Genomic DNA, 17,028 nt, shown 5'->3' with positions numbered 1-17,028 from the left:
CGGCAGCTGCGGCACCCGTTTACTGAGAGCCTCGAGGCGGTGAGCCGTTCGGCTGGCGGCCGGTCGCGTCGGTCTGCCGAGGACTGGGGATGGCTCAATGGGAGGACCAGAGACTTATCGGCTGACCGGGAGGCAGAGGACCAGGGCGGCTTATAATGGGCTGGGTGGGAATGAGGACTCTGCCTGCTGGCTGCGGATAGACACTGACCGGATGAGCTGAGGATTGAAGATAAAAGGTCAGGTGGTGGCTGGAGACTATAGATACGAACCGGACGGGCTTTGTCTGTCTTTGGAGGTTGGCGGTGACCAGAGGCAGCAGCATATGATAGGCTTGGCTGGCCCGCTGGCTGCCCACTACCTATACACACGGATGTGTTGGGCTGATGGTTAAAATAAAACGGGGACTGCAATTACTTCGAATTAAAATAGATAAGAGCAAAGAAGAGGAAACGAGGGAGAGAGGAAATGAGAGAAAGAGAGTAAAGATAAGGGGAAGAGCAATGGAAAAGGGGATGGTGATAAAAGACGAAGAAAGAGAGAGAGGGAGAGAGGGAGTGAGAGAGAATTAGAGAAAGAGAAAGAGAAAGAGAAAGAGAAAGAGAAAGAGAAAGAGAAAGAGAAAGAGAAAGAGAAAGAGAAAGAGATAGAGAGAGAGAGAGAGAGAGAGGGGGGGGGATAAGGGAGAGAGAAAGAGAGGGAGTCTGTGCGACACCGTGCCGAGCCGGAACTGTGTCCGTTTTCACCCGCACGGCTGTGCGGCGGTGTCCACCAGGGCCGACCGGTGGCCGCACGGGGACAGGGGACACATAGAACGGGCTACTTGGCGAGGAGGGGTGGGGTGACACAGGGAGCCGACCGGCCGGCAGCCGGATGTGTCCATAGAATGGTGTTACCCACCTTCAGCTGGACCGCAGTGAAACGATGTGGTCGGATGATCGACACTTTTGTTACGGTAGCTGGCTCCGTTCTGCGGTAAACGGTCACCGTTGGTAATTGAGTTGTCCGTGGTAGTGTCTAGTAGTGCTTTGACGTGGGATGGTTCTCTGGTCTGCAATTTTGGAGATTGTGGGTTCGTGGTACCTAACAGCTTTAAAAAAGCTTCCTGGTTACGTTTCCCGGCCATCATCTTGTCACTGTTCCTTTTTGCGAGATTTGCACTAGCATCAAGTGAAACATAAATCTGTAGGCACTTCAAACGCCCGCCCGCTCGTCCCCGAGCGACTTTGGGTTATCACTCGTATCTTTACGAAGCACCAAAATATCACACAGCCTGGTCTTCCCGCCACGGGCCGTGTGTAATTTGATGAAGTCTGCTCTCACGGGATATCTGGCTTCCATCGTCGCTGCCTTGTCTCTGCCACCGCCGCGCTGTTGCTCGGCCGTGGCAGGCGACACGCGTCCGTCTATGATGAGACTCAGTCCTGCGGGAGGACCGGTATTTTCCAGATGAGTTTTGGTCCGGGAGTGCGGCCGGAAGCTCAGGGCGGCGGCCGCTGATGAAGATAGGAAAGTCGATCATTGATCCCGGGCCACTGGCCATCCCGCCGCGGGATCCCGGCAATTCGATCAGCCGGTACTGACAGCACGGAAGGGCGCACCGTTAGGGGCTCAGTCAGTGCCCGCTCTCGATCCGCTCTGGCGTACATACCTCTGCTTCTCCCAGTGCGCACGCATGCAAAATCTGATGATCTTGCTTGTCCGTCGTTCATTATCCTTTCCGCCGTATCATTGTGAGACACCTGTTTAGTCTCATACTGCTAGAGTAGGTACTTTGAACATGGATTACCAAATGCACAGCCTAAGCTCATTTGGCTGGTCCCATTGATGCGTATTGACTTTTGGCGCGTTATTTGACCTTGACTAGTGTCTAGTGAAGTGTGATCGGCTATCATACACCTACCTGACGTAGATTACATATCTGACCTAGATAACCATAAACCACATCTCGTAACGTAAGAAAGTCTCATCTAACTTCCGGTGCCCTCTGGAAATCTCCTTCCATTCAAAGTCATCAGCTGTTTTCATTCACTGGTTAGGTTATCCTCATGGCATCAATTGAGATTACTATCTGTGGCGTTTAAATTGGTGAGATCCGTCTTGGCTTTAGCTCTTTTATTGTCCGTCTCACGTCTGTGACTAGCCCTTGATAGTTGATCTCTGTGGACATGACCTGACCTCGGATGTTCCGTTTTTTTTTCTGACGGAGACGCGTTTTCTGTCGATCTGGTCTTTCTGTCGAGCTTGTTGATTTGACCGTCGCTCGTATCTGCATTTCGTCAGTTTACTCCTGTTCGTCTCTGTATTTATCTGACCTCTGTCCGTCTCTGTGTCGAACTGACCTCTGTCTGTCTCTGTGTTGATCTGACCTTGGCTTGTCTCTCTGTTCCTCTGAGCTCTATCCGTCTCTGTGTTGATTTGACCGTCGCTCATCTTTGTGTTGATCTGACCTCTGCTGGTCTCAGTTTATCTGGCCTATAGCCTATGCCCGTCTCCCTTCCTCGAGATCCTCTGACCCCTACCTGTCGCGGCTGCTGTGACTGTGGCTGCCTCGGTGTTACTCTGACCTCTTCCCGTCTTGGTTCCTCTGAGCTCTGTTCGTCTATGTGTCGAGCTAACCTCTGTCCGTCTCGGTGTTCTGGCCGTGACCGTCTTTGGGTTGATATGACCTCCGGTCGTCTTTGTTGATCTGATCCCTGTCCATCCCTATTTCCCTGACCTCTGGCTGTCTCTGTTCCTCTGACCTCCGCCCGTCTCGGCTGCTCTGACCGTGACCGTCTCTGTGTTGATCTGCCCTCTGCCCGTCTCTATCGCTCTGATCTCCGCCCGTCTCAGTATTCCTCTGACCGTGACCGTCTCTGTGACCCAGCAGATGAGCGGCAGGCGGGCACCCCCGGACGGCCGGGAGAGTCGCCTCTGGCGGCACACTCGTCGTCTACGCTCGACCGTCGCTCCATGTCCAGTCTGCCAACCTCTGAGCCGGACGACGACATCGACCGACTGGTGGCGCTCCACCAGCAGCGATCGGCCACACTCTCCACTCTCGGAGTGAGTAGGGAACTCGTCACACTCGGAGTGAATAGGGAACTCTGCGTGAGTTACGAGCCAGCAGCTCTGAGAAGGTTATATTTGGGTAGTCGCTTGGTATCACCTATTTTCCGTTTTGCTAGATAAAAGATTTTATTATGACCCCCCTCCCCAGTATTTGCGATTCGCTTGTCTGTCTCGCATCTCACCTGACATCCGACTCACCTGTACAACCTCTGTTTCTGCGTCCTGTGAACCCACCTTTAGCAGTAGGATGCTGGACAGGGTGCGTGGAGCGCGTCCCGTTATCTCCGGAGGGTATCACGCACCCACCACTGCCGGCGGGCTGTGTCTGTCCAGTAATGACTGTTTACGGCACCACGGACACCAACAGCAGGTGCAGCAGCACGCGGCATAACCTCCGTTCTAGTGACGAGTGGGCCGCTCCTTATGTAGTCAGAGGCCAGCCGAGCTCGGCCTAACTATGTGGAGGTCTGAGAAAGCGCGATTGAAGGAATTTGGCAAGATTCTTCCAGCCAATGTCGAGTTCCACATGGTCACATTTAGCCTGTAGGTATTTTTTGTCGTTATAGCGTACGAGCATGGAGCGGATTGCGCTTTATGACTTTGTACGTACTCTGCGAATATGCAGAGCAATACCATGATTTATATAATTTGTCTATGATAATTCATGCCTCATCCCTGGCCAGTATTAATCATCCCTGTGTGGATCCAGCTGCTACGAGTACGACGGCTCTTTATCCTGGTGCAATTAACATCGCCAAATTACCTGGACTAGCGTAATGCAGCGGATATCGTGCAGGTCAATCCCCTCATTTGCTATGTATTTTTTTCCGTCGTACAACGCTTGATGGAATAAGCCCATGAAAGCTTTGTCAAAGCCTGATGCAAACATTAAGGAATTACGGCTAGTCTAGTTTCCGGCTGTAATTTTATTTATATTTCCTTTGCTCTTTTTTGTTAAGCGAATACATTTTCCCCATGCCTGAACATCTACGGCTGTCGCGTTCTCAATAAGCATCCTCCTGCGCTTATCACCTTTTTTCACTGCTCGCCATACTTTGTGAAAATCTCCGCGGCACGGTCTGCCCTTAAATGATCTTCCACTTAACTTTCTGCACCTGCAAGCTGTCAGCCGCCGTGACCTGACCTAAACACCTATTCATACTGACACCTTTGTGAGAAAGTGAGACACAAGATTCGGAGGCGGCATGGGTGACACTACGAGTTTAGGGTGACGCGGGGCAGAGACGTCTATGCGCTTTGTCGCAGGTGGGTTCCGGCCCGCTGCGGTGCTCGTTGACCTTGACCGATATCGTTCAGTGGACAGGAAAGGGCAGCGGCCCGGTGCAGGTGGCGGGTAACCCGGCAGCGCAGATTGTGTACCTATGGTGTATACAGCCGCATTGATAGAGAAATGGTAGTGATGTATGGTAAAATCGCAAAGAAAGGCGGCAGAGTCGCAGCATGAGTAAAATGATGGGAAGCCGAACATTGAGTACCACAGGTTGAGATGGATAATTTATTAAAGCTTCTTCGTCTGGTCTTTTGTGTACACCCTGCATTGCGTAGAAAGACGCTGAAAATAAAACTAGCTTTTCGTGTGCGTGCCCCTCTGCTCGTAGGTATGTTTCATGGTACACTCTCCTATTGATGAGCTAAATAAGAATATCGGGATTTCTCTCACCATTATCGATTTATTGAATTGCTTGTATTGTGTCGCCCGACTGTCGTCGCCAGTTTATGTCGTTATTTAGCTACCGGTGAAGGGCTCGCCCCTTATTTGACGATACTGACCTCTCAATGCACGAGGATCTGGCCTGAGCGGTGTCCCGTCTGTTTTGATCTCCCGTGAACAGAGCAGGGTCACTCGATGTCGCGTGACCTCCTGTGACCTTATTTATTTAACCCACATTGTCATGTCGAGACCTGACCTTCGGCTGCACTTCTCGGAAGTGTGCAGAGTAGCCTGTGAAATATTGAGCTTCAATCAGTCCAATAATGAGAGCTGCAATGCTTATACCGAATTCCCCAATGCGCACAGTACGCCGTGTACATTGTATCTACTCTGTGTACTCTAACCCGTACCTGCCGCCCCGTTCAGTCCCGCAGCGACTCGATGGCCAGCGTGTACTCGGCCGGCGAGGCGCGGTACGGTACGGTACCGGTACGCGGCGACCTGCAGCTGGCACTTCAGTACAACTACCAGCAGAGCGCCCTCGAGGTCACCGTCAAACAGTGCAGAGACCTGGCCGCCGTCGACACCAAACGCAACCGCTCCGACCCGTGAGTGCAGGCTGGCATTATTTGTAACGTAATTAGACTGGTGTTTTGTATCGGTGTTGTGGGCTATTTGCGAATAGTGTGCTCTGGTTTAGATGTGGACTATGCGTTGAATGGCTGCCCGTCTGATGACTGCTAATCGATTATTCTGTTCGGTGCCAATGGTGTTTTTATCGTCGCCCTTATACCTAAATTTTGTTCTGATAAATGTTAAGCACATAATTTTGACATAAATTACCATTCTAAGATATGGACATTGGACACCATTGATGATTATCGTGGTTTGTTGATTGGGGGCTATGCCTTCGATTGAATTCCTAAATAGTCTGATGTTATCGGTTTCCGTGCTTTTTTACAGCTACGTCAAGGCGTACCTGCTGCCCGACCGATCAAAGAGTGGCAAGCGGAAGACGAAGACCAAAAAGCATACCTTGAACCCCATCTTCGACGAAACGTTGAAGGTGAGAACCGTTTTATGAGACTTCCGTTAGGAAAAAACGAGCTTCATCGTATTTAGCTCGTCACGTGCGCAACGTATCGCACCCAGCACGGGGACATCAGTCGATTTATTATGATTGTGTGATGACAGTTACAGAGATAGCGTCCCACTCGGCAGACGGGTTGGCATGTTTTGTCGATAGGCAATACGGTTCATAATATATTGCTCGCCCCGAATAGTTTTCCAAAACGGTAACTGCACCGTGGTGAACTTCGCCATTGGCTTTATCAAATTTGAAACATATCGACTTATTGAGCATATTGAAGTAAAAGTTCACCTTAGGGGAGTTTTCCCAACATAGATATCGCCAGTTGGGGCATTTTTAGGCCCTCGCCTACACGTTTCAACAACCACGCCAAAAAGTAGCCGCTAATGTGAAAAAATTCAGGCTGACTGATATCACTAAATGCGTCTTTTTCGCGTGGCTTTCGAAATCGTGGGCGACTCTTTACCAGAAATAGCAGCATCCGGCGATTTCACTAGCTCATCAATTGATGAAATTGACCTCAGAATCAATTCTTTGGCGTACAGTTGTCTTTCAGAGGCCAGAATTTATCTCTACTCACATCTTTTCTGATACAGTGCCTCTCAATTAAAGTCGACCAAGTATGACCTGTGGTAACCATACTCAATCAGCCATGATCCACCCACTGACCTGGCCTTTCGTGACCTATAAGTGATATGTTGTGACCTGCCAATGTCATGAGTCTCATGACCCAAGTGACCATCTCTGACCCGTTCTGAGTTATCCTGATCTATCGTAGCCCGCTGTGATGTGTCCTGAACTATCGTGGTTCGACGTAGGCCCCTCCGTGACCTGCCATGACCTACTGTGACCTTGCATGACTGTTACTTTCCGTCACACTTTTAGACCCGATGTGGGTCTCCATGGCCTGTTGTGACCTGTCATGACCCTTCGTGGCCCTCCTTGACCTGTCATGACTCGCTGTGACCCTCTGTTTTCCACCGTGACCCCCCTCCCCACCACGACCCTTCGTGACCCTCTATGTCCCTCCGTGACCCTGTGACCCCCCTGTGACCCCTCTGTGACCCCCTATGACCCCTCTATGACCCCTCTGTGACCCTCCTATGACCCCTGTATGACCCTCTGCGCCCTGTCGTCAGTTCCCGGCCGTGGAGGCGGAGCTGGAGAGCCGCACCCTCTGGGTGACTGTGTGGCATAGCGACATGTTCGGCCGCAACGACTTCCTCGGCGAGCTGGTGCTACCCATCTGCCGGACACTGTTCGACGACCCCAGTCCGCACTGGTACACACTGCAGGAGCGGGTACGTACGCAGGAGGTACCCCTGGTACACCCTGGTACACACTGGTATACACTGTAGAAGCGCGGGGTACGTACGGAGTGGGTACTCCTTGGTACACACCGGTCTGTCCGGTACACACTGAATGAATGGGAAGGTAAGCGAGGTATTAGCCGGAGACCAAGCGTCAATCATTACTGGGTTGTTATGTTGCGCTAGTTAACGAGAAATCCGTTTTGTTCATGTGTTTGATAAAGGAGGCGGTGCTCGGGAATTTCAAATCGAGACAGACGCTCGTATGAGACAGTGATATCGTTCCTCCTTCACGGCACGGATTCTAACGCAGCACCTAGTGCCTCTTAGTACAAAGGATGGATAGGAAATGGAACGCTAATGTAGTTCCTTATTCAATTTAGGCATAGAGTTCAGCTCGAGATTTTAAAGTTCGAGCAAATGTTACTAACCCTGTCGTCGCATAGCAGAACCGTGCGATATTTGATTTTGTTTGAACTTATTTACTGGGACTATTAACAGGTATTTTTTTCTTTTTTGTTGGGTTAGGCCCTTTCGGCTGGCAAGACCATTTCAGAGCCGGGAGGATGATAGGATAAAGGGGGAGACATTGGTCTGGGCAGGCATCCTAGTGAGTCGCCGGGGCTGAGCCCGTCCAGAGGACAGGCCACTCAGCCCCAAGGCACTCACTGCACCCGGCTACGGGATGCGCTCCCTCGGGAGCAGCGGTACCGCTCCAAGGGAGCAGCCCGCATGAGATAAAGTTGCCTGTCCAGCCCGGAGGGGGGGGGGGGGGGGGTTGCGGCGTGGAGGAGAAGGATTTCAGTTTCCTGAGGATAGAAGCATGGAACGGCGATTAACAGGTAGTTTTATTGATTACGTTTAAAAAGCTACTCGAGGAGTCAGTCGATCGAGTCAGTTGAGTTATCGTCATCGTTTAGGTATATTAAATCGACTTTTCTGCCACTTGGTTGCATTTCCAGCCCAATGCTCGCAGACCAGTACGTCAATGCCGCGTGTGCCGTGTATAGTAGTAACAGTTAACTCGTAACCACCTAACCAACGCCTACTGCCTGCTGTGTCCAACAGAGTGAGATCCAGGAGGAGAGTCCCGGCCACCGCGGGGACGTCATCGTCGCCTTCAAATACACGCCGCCAGATGGCAGCCTGGGCCGAAAGGGCCGCAAGACCAAGGGTCGGCTGCACATCACCATCAAGGAGGCCAAGAACCTGGCGCCAGTGCGTGCCAACGGCTCGGCTGACCCCTTCTGCAAGTGGTCAGTAGGGGGAGGTGGATGGGAGGGCTACGGGCTATTGAACGGTGGCACGCTAGAGTGGCCGCTAGGTGAAGACAGTCGTTTGTGTTGTCATGACAGTCGTGTGCCAATCATATGAAAACAGATGCATGATATTTTCATCGTTACCTTGCGAATATACGCTCGGTTATAATATAACAATTCTTAGTCATTACTTTAGTGAATATACGTGCATCGTGTATGTAATTCACATTACGATGTTAGAGCACTATGAAAGCACCGTGCAAACTGTAATATCGAAGTTACTATAACGCGTCCCTCGTCCGCAGCTACCTCCTGCCGGACAGGAAGAACAGCAAGCAGAAGACGCCGGTGGCGAAGCGGACCACGTGCCCTCGCTGGAGCGGCACGCTCACCTACGAGAACGTCAGTCTGGGAGAGCTGCGTGAGCGGGCGCTGGAGCTGACCATCTGGGACCACAGCCTCACCTCCAACGAGTTCCTCGGCGGCGCCCGCTTCAACCTCGGATCGGGTGCGTCACAAATACAGATAACAAAGTATTAATAGATATTGACAGATACATATTGGCATATATACAGATATATAAAGTATATATCTACAGATTGATATAGATTGATCCGACATCTGATGGCAAAGAATCTTAGTCGGGGCAAAATATTTTACAGGGTCATCTATTGCCAGCGAGCTGTTTATGATAGCTCGCCTGTGCTTGATGGAACCATTGTGCGTTCATAGTTGCTCATCGGATGCTTTGAAGACATCGCTTTGATACAACTCGGGCTCAGATTCAATCGTTACCGGATGCTCACCTGAGCTTGTTTTTGCCTGGCAACATCTGGCAATGTCATCTGGATGCACTGCTCTAAGTGGATGTCAGCAGAGAGATTTAATGGGAAAAGTTTGTGGGCGACCCTGCAAAGCTGTTTAAACTTGCGCTAGGCTTTGCGTCGCTAATTTCATCGCTAATTTATTGAAGCGATATGTCCTCTCTCACACTCACAACTTACCTCGTTGCGCTTGCCATGCACCTTATCGTGAACGCTTACATACCAAAGTTCGCGGTGCGTTATTGAGACTCCGCCCAATTCAATCTTCATCAACAGATATCTGCAGAGCATCGCGTCGTCTACGCCAGTAACGTAATGTGCCGACCATGTTTCTCGACTTTAATGCCTCGACATCAATCTGAGCGCCTGCGGCAGTAAACTCCCTTCCTGCGTCCGGTCGGAGCGCTCCACATGACCTTCCTCGGTGACCCGCCGGTAGCCGAGTGGCTGGCGCCGGGTTATAGGCCATCAGCGCGCGGTGTTGGGCAGCGGTATCGGGTCCGGGGCAGGCCGACATGCCGGTGCCGTGTCACGGGGAACGCTCCGCGCCGCGCCCCCTGCAGTAAACGGGCAACTTGCCGCTCACAGGTGAACTCGCTGGAGGCTGGTTAGAGTCGGTTATACGAGCTGGGACCTTAGCGACTGGTATATAAATGGCCCTCGAGCGATGTGAAACAAGACATCACCTCTGAGCGATATGAAACAAGGTATCACCTCTGAGTTTTGTGAAGCCAAACATGGATAGCTTGTATAAGTGAACTTGAAAATAGTTCGCGTGCATGATGTGAGTTGTGACCCTTTGTGTGAGTGCCGGGTACGCTCGATGGCCCTGGGCCATAGGTTCGCTCAATAACCCTCATACCCTCATGAGGCCATAGGTACCCTCATGTTTCCCTCAACCATTGGCGTCTTCAGTTAGCTCCTGATATCTCCTTTGAGGCACACCTTAGGTCTTCCTGCCCCTGGCTCAGCTCCACAAGTGACTCTACATATCTGACCTCTTGTTTCCACTGTGTTGTTTCCACAGGGAAGCAGTTGGGTAGGCCGGTGGACTGGATGGATTGTGATGTCTATATAGCTGACGTATGGTTTCTACTGTTTACAGGGAAGCAGCTGGGTAGGCCGGTGGACTGGATGGATTGTGATGTCTATGTATATAGCTGACGTATGGTTTCTACTGTTTACAGGGAGGCAGCTGGGTAAGCCGGTAAACTGGATAGATTGTGATGTCTATATAGCTGACGTATGGTTTCTACTGTTTACAGGGAAGCAGCTGGGTAAGCCGGTGGACTGGATGGACGCGGCCGGTCAGGAGCGCGCCCTCTGGGAGCAGCTGATCGAACGGCCCGGCTACTGGGTCGAGGGCTCCGTGCCGCTCCGCTTCTCCATGGAGCGCGCCGTCACCGCCGACAAGTGATGTGTGACGTCACCCCCCGGCGGCGGCAGCACGCGCTCTGACGTCACCGCCGGCCGCGGGTGACGTCAGACGCCGGATCTCTGGCGGCCGCCGCCCCCCGCGCGCACGCTCGCGCCCAACAGGCGGCCGCGCTCAGTCGCCGCGTGCCGCGCGCGTGTGCGCAAATGTATGCGTGTGTATGTTATGAGTGTTCTGTGACGTCAACGTCGGCGGCGGGCGCGATCATTGCGCCGCCGCCGCGATGTGATTCCTAGCCGGCGCCCCGGGACGTGTCTGTGATAGCCGCCGGCGGACGGGGCGCGGTGGCCGCACACGCCCGCGTCTCGACAGATAGAGACCGGCGCTTTGTGTGCAGGCGGTGCCCGGCGCCCCACACCGATATATGTCTATGTAATACACAGTATCGCCGTTAGAGGAGACTTAAGAGAGATGGGAATTGGGAGGGGAGGGAGATACGAAAAAACAGCTGTCATGGCGGGAACGTACTTGGTTTGAGGAGCATGCCAGCCTCTCTGCAATAACTGATCATTCTCAATAACTGTGTTATGGATTGTGGAATGCATTCAGCAGATTATAGGAGAGCGACACACTGACACGAGCTTATGAGGGACGCCGGACGCGAAAACGAATAGCTGTCAGACTCAGCAGTTCGGGACCTTGTAGACATCGCAATCGGGTCAAAGCGCGCGGTGCGCCATCTGTGGCCTGGCTCCTGGTTCACCGATCAGTTCCTGACAGGGTGGGCGCGTGGAACTTGAGACACCATGACACCCGAAGACGAAGAACAAGCTTCCAGAGTATTGAACGTTGACGCTGAGTACTGCTCTTGTTTTCTTTTGTTTCTTTTGTAGGGCTAGGATCTTTCGGTCTTAAGAAACATTTGCAAAGCCGGAAGGATACTAGGAATTAGAAGGAGACACTGGTCTGGTCGGGCACCCTGGTGCTCCGCCGGGGCTGAGCTCATCACGCGGACAGGCCACCCAGCTCAAGGCCGTATATAGACCCAGCCCCGCTAACGCTCACCGCACCGGACCGTGGACCTGACCCTGCGATGGAGGTACCCACCCACGTCGGATAGATATGACCGTTCAACCCGCATCAAGAGGCTTGCGGTGTGGAGGAGATGGACTTGACTGTGTTGAGGCTGGAAAAAAATACCGATCGGTGTACTTACGGATCTTGTGCTGTAGGATCGGTATATACCTAACCCAGCTGCGTAAGTAGCTACTAGCGCCACCTGTGAATACAATCTTTGAAGCACAGCGCCACCTAGTCCTAAGATTTACTATTGCGTGGACTGTATTGATTGAGTCAGCCAAAAGGTGGCAGCACCTGAAGGTCAAGAACAGGTCGAAAACGAGACATTATGGCCTAATTTTGCCGATGCATCAGTTTGAACATGTTTGATAAAAAATATTTAATTGAAAATTAGGCACCATGCATTCCGTAGCATTGACATGCGGAGGTTGCACGATCTGTTTGTTCATTCCTCAGCCAAGATGTGACAAGATCATGCACGACATACCTATTCAAGGTCTCCAGGGCTTATCAGTGTGTGTATATAGCTTTTGTGATTTATTATTAAAAAAGTATATTCGAAATCAGGTTTATCATTTCCCTAGACGGGCAAAGACTTATTATCATTACCCCTCACCAATGTCTTGTCCTTCCCTGTAACGACCCTACACCTCTTTTAAGTCAAAATTTTTAGCATTGAAGCACAAAATTGAAAGCAATTTTTCAAAGATCATCAAAATGCTTAGCTGAATATTAGAAAAAAACACATTTCCAGAAAAAATTTACCGTAGCGAAAATAATCAGCTGAAAGTTATTACCATTTGCCTTGGAAAGTGAAGCCGCGCTGCAATCGTCTCAGTCTTCAATTTGCGTCACCTTGAGCGCAAAGCGCAATGTTTCTACGTTTGTATAATTGCATGCAGATTGATATCAATCTCGTACATGCAGATTCCGGACCCTTTCAAATCGCCTCAAAATTGGCATGTAGACCAAACAGGACACGCTGATCACGAATCCGAAGTCCGTTCCGAGGCACATATGAAACTTTTCCCGTAATTGACGAATTACGGATCGGCATGCAGATTCCGGACCCTTTCAAATCGCCTCAAAATCGGCATGTAGACCAACCAGGACAGGCTGATCACGAATCCGAAGTCCGTTCCGCGGCACATATGAAACTTTTCCCGTAATTGACGAATTACGGATCTGCATGCAGATTCCGGACCCTTTCAAATCGCCTCAAAATCGGCATGTAGACCAAACAGGACACGCTGATCACGAATCTGAAGTCCGTTCCGCGGCACATCTGAAACTTTTCCCGTAATTGACAAATTACGGATCTGCATGCAGATTCCGGACCCTTTCAAAACGCCTCAAAATCGGCATGTAGACCAAACAGGACACGCTGATCACGAATCTGAAGTCCGTTCCGCGGCACATATGAAACTTTTCCCGTAATTGACGAATTACGGATCTGCATGCAGATTCCGGACCCTTTCAAAACGCCTCAAAATCGGCATGCAGACCAAAAAGGACACGCTGATCACGAATCTGAAGTCCGTTCCGCGGCACATATGAAACTTTTCCCGTAATTGACGAATTACGGATCGGCATGCAGATTCCGGACCCTTTCAAATCGCCTCAAAATCAGCATGTAGACCAAACAGGACACGCTGATCACGAATCCGAAGTCCGTTCCGCGGCACATATGAAACTTTTCCCGTAATTGACGAATTACGGATCTGCATGCAGATTCCGGACCCTTTCAAATCGCCTCAAAATCGGCATGTAGACCAAACAGGACACGCTGATCACGAATCCGAAGTCCGTTCCGAGGCACATATGAAACTTTTCCCGTAATTGACGAATTACGGATCTGCATGCAGATTCCGGACCCTTTCAAATCGCCTCAAAATCGGCATGTAGACCAAACAGGACACGCTGATCACGAATCCGAAGTCCGTTCCGCGGCACATATGAAACTTTTTCCGTAATTGACGAATTACGGATCGGCATGCAGATTCCGGACCCTTTCAAATCGCCTCACAATCAGCATGTAGACCAAACAGGACACGCTGATCACGAATCTGAAGTCCGTTCCGCGGCACATATGAAACTTTTCCCGTAATTGACGAATTACGGATCTGCATGCAGATTTGAAAGGGTCCGGAATCTGCATGCAGATCCGTAATTCGTCAATTACGGGAAAAGTTTCATATGTGCCGCGGAACGGACTTCGGATTCGTGATCAGCGTGTCCTGTTTGGTCTACATGCCGATTTTGAGGCGATTTGAAAGGGTCCGGAATCTGCATGCAGATCCGTAATTCGTCAATTACGGGAAAAGTTTCATATGTGCCGCGGAACGGACTTAGGATTCGTGATCAGCGTGTCCTGTTTGGTCTACATGCTGATTTTGAGGCGTTTTGAAAGGGTCCGGAATCTGCATGCAGATCAGTAATTTGTCAATTACGGGAAAAGTTTCATATGTGCCGCGGAACGGACTTCAGATTCGTGATCAGCGTGTCCTGTTTGGTCTACATGCTGATTTTGAGGCGATTTGAAAGGGTCCGGAATCTGCATGCAGATCCGTAATTCGTCAATTACGGGAAAAGTTTCATATGTGCCACGGAACGGACTTCAGATTCGTGATCAGCGTGTCCTGTTTGGTCTACATGCCGATTTTGAGGCGTTTTGAAAGGGTCCGGAATCTGCATGCAGATCCGTAATTTGTCAATTACGGGAAAGGTTTTATATGTGCCGCGGAACGGACTTCAGATTCGTGATCAGCGTGTCCTGTTTGGTCTACATGCTGATTTTGAGGCGATTTGAAAGGGTCCGGAATCTGCATGCAGATCCGTAATTTGTCAATTACGGGAAAAGTTTCATATGTGCCGCGGAACGGACTTCAGATTCGTGATCAGCGTGTCCTGTTTGGTCTACATGCTGATTTTGAGGCGATTTGAAAGGGTCCGGAATCTGCATGCCGATCCGCAATTCGTCAATTACGGGAAAAGTTTCATATGTGCCGCGGAACGGACTTCGGATTCGTGATCAGCGTGTCCTGTTTGGTCTACATGCCGATTTTGAGGCGATTTGAAAGGGTCCGGAATCTGCATGCAGATCCGTAATTCGTCAATTACGGGAAAAGTTTCCTATGTGCCGCGGAACGGACTTCGGATTCGTGATCAGCGTGTCCTGTTTGGTCTACATGCCGATTTTGAGGCGATTTGAAAGGGTCCGGAATCTGCATGCAGATCCGTAATTCGTCAATTACGGGAAAAGTTTCATATGTGCCGCGGAACGGACTTCGGATTCGTGATCAGCGTGTCCTGTTTGGTCTACATGCTTATTTTGAGGCGTTTTGAAAGGGTCCGGAATCTGCATGCAGATCAGTAATTTGTCAATTACGGGAAAAGTTTCATATGTGCCGCGGAACGGACTTCAGATTCGTGATCAGCGTGTCCTGTTTGGTCTACATGCTGATTTTGAGGCGATTTGAAAGGGTCCGGAATCTGCATGCAGATCCGTAATTCGTCAATTACGGGAAAAGTTTCATATGTGCCGCGGAACGGACTTCAGATTCGTGATCAGCGTGTCCTGTTTGGTCTACATGCCGATTTTGAGGCGTTTTGAAAGGGTCCGGAATCTGCATGCAGATCCGTAATTTGTCAATTACGGGAAAGGTTTTATATGTGCCGCGGAACGGACTTCAGATTCGTGATCAGCGTGTCCTGTTTGGTCTACATGCTGATTTTGAGGCGATTTGAAAGGGTCCGGAATCTGCATGCAGATCCGTAATTTGTCAATTACGGGAAAAGTTTCATATGTGCCGCGGAACGGACTTCAGATTCGTGATCAGCGTGTCCTGTTTGGTCTACATGCTGATTTTGAGGCGATTTGAAAGGGTCCGGAATCTGCATGCAGATCCGTAATTCGTCAATTACGGGAAAAGTTTCATATGTGCCGCGGAACGGACTTCGGATTCGTGATCAGCGTGTCCTGTTTGGTCTTCATGCCGATTTTGAGGCGATTTGAAAGGGTCCGGAATCTGCATGCAGATCCGTAATTCGTCAATTACGGGAAAAGTTTCATATGTGCCGCGGAACGGACTTCAGATTCGTGATCAGCGTGTCCTGTTTGGTCTACATGCTGATTTTGAGGCGATTTGAAAGGGTCCGGAATCTGCATGTACGAGATTGATATCAATCTGCATGCAATTATACAAACGTAATGTTTCTGTGCGTGAATTTGTGAGATCTGTGAGGTTCGGGTGGGGTTCCGTGTACAGTTTTGTAAATAATTGATTGTACCATTATTGTGCCAGTGATCAGTGGACGCAAGTTGAAAAATAATTGGTCAATAAGTGATTGTTTCACTGTGCCTTGAAGACATGGCTTGCTAATCTTTATCTACGATAAAGAGTAAGTAGAAGTAGAAAGTGCGTTGCCTCTTCGTCAGTTGGCACTGCTCGAGCCCTGCCAGCTGAAGTTCGAGATGATTTATTGCTGTCACATGAATTGATATGTTTTGATTGTTAACCTCGTGTAAATGCTTGAAGTTGACATGATAATCTCATTTTTCAATAAGAAGTATTTGCTAGCGGATCCTTGTGTTGGAAGGATCGGTTCCATCTTTTTTTTGCGGGTAGTTGCTTCAGAGGCCAGTTTGGCTAACAGAAAATAATTGGTTACATCTGTTTTAAGCTGGTTTTAGGCTTCACCAACCTCACAAATGATTATCTTGGTAAGAGTCACCCTTTTCGCCCTAGGCTAAAAATTAAATGAAAACCACACCATTTTGTTACTAACCATATGATAACCCAGAAAATTGCATATCTTTTCCCTATCATTTATCGTAAAAAGCAGGTACACTACACGCAGAACTACCACAACCTAAAATAATGATAGCCAGGCCTAACCTAACATAACTTAACCTTACCTGACTCAATGGGGTGGTCAGATGTAACTTACTCATCAATGTTTGTGTAAAAAGGATTGCAAGCATCGGTGTGTGGTGTCACTTTTCAAGCTTAGAAAGATGTGCTCTTCTCTTTCATTTTTTTATTTTGTGAAACTATAGTTCTTAAAGGGACCCTCCCACCTTAATTAACATTAGTTTTGAGTTGAGATAGCCAAGTTTGCAGCCAGGCTCAGAAACAAGTTTGACAAGTTTCCTTTTTGGTTCATTTTGCAGATTTATAACTTATTTCAACTTGGCATGTTTTAACACAAAGTGCCTAGCTTTTCTATATAGATGTCTGAATATGAATACAGATGATATTAAAAAGAAAAATAGTGTGCAAACCATTGCCAACTTTTCCTAATGATTTGACTTACATGACTTGAATATTTCTTTCATCATTTGATCTCCTTCCACTTTCCAGAGAA

General features: G+C 49.7%; 2 protein-coding genes across 10 annotated transcripts in view; both read left to right on the top strand.

Annotated features, from left to right (window-relative positions):
- Positions 1-11,035, top strand: part of LOC122387384 (mucin-19-like) — an 87,606-nt gene extending 76,571 nt beyond the window's left edge. Inside the window, exons 15-21 of the mRNA XM_043377534.1 lie at positions 2,867-3,045; positions 5,150-5,331; positions 5,687-5,789; positions 6,953-7,114; positions 8,192-8,379; positions 8,688-8,890; positions 10,472-11,035. Of these exons, the coding sequence (XP_043233469.1) occupies positions 2,867-3,045; positions 5,150-5,331; positions 5,687-5,789; positions 6,953-7,114; positions 8,192-8,379; positions 8,688-8,890; positions 10,472-10,623 (1,169 nt within the window). The 3' untranslated portion in view covers positions 10,624-11,035. The remainder of the gene's footprint in view (positions 1-2,866; positions 3,046-5,149; positions 5,332-5,686; positions 5,790-6,952; positions 7,115-8,191; positions 8,380-8,687; positions 8,891-10,471) is intronic.
- A 4,833-nt stretch (positions 11,036-15,868) lies between these two features.
- Positions 15,869-17,028, top strand: part of LOC122387388 (casein kinase I-like) — a 39,160-nt gene continuing 38,000 nt past the window's right edge. For 7 of the 9 annotated variants that reach the window (XR_006257579.1, XR_006257578.1, XR_006257577.1 and 4 more), the window contains exon 1: positions 15,885-16,062. The gene's annotated coding sequence lies outside the window, so the exon portion shown is untranslated. Of the gene's footprint in view, positions 16,063-17,028 lie in introns of all 9 variants that reach the window. The other 2 variants (XM_043377541.1, XM_043377543.1) reach the window with 2 other exon arrangements.

The sequence above is a fragment of the Amphibalanus amphitrite genome, unplaced genomic scaffold, assembly GCF_019059575.1.
Source record: "Amphibalanus amphitrite isolate SeventyFive unplaced genomic scaffold, NRLGWU_Aamphi_draft 000285F_arrow, whole genome shotgun sequence".
NCBI lineage: Eukaryota > Metazoa > Arthropoda > Thecostraca > Balanomorpha > Balanidae > Amphibalanus > Amphibalanus amphitrite.
This window is presented reverse-complemented; position numbering and strand designations above follow the sequence as displayed.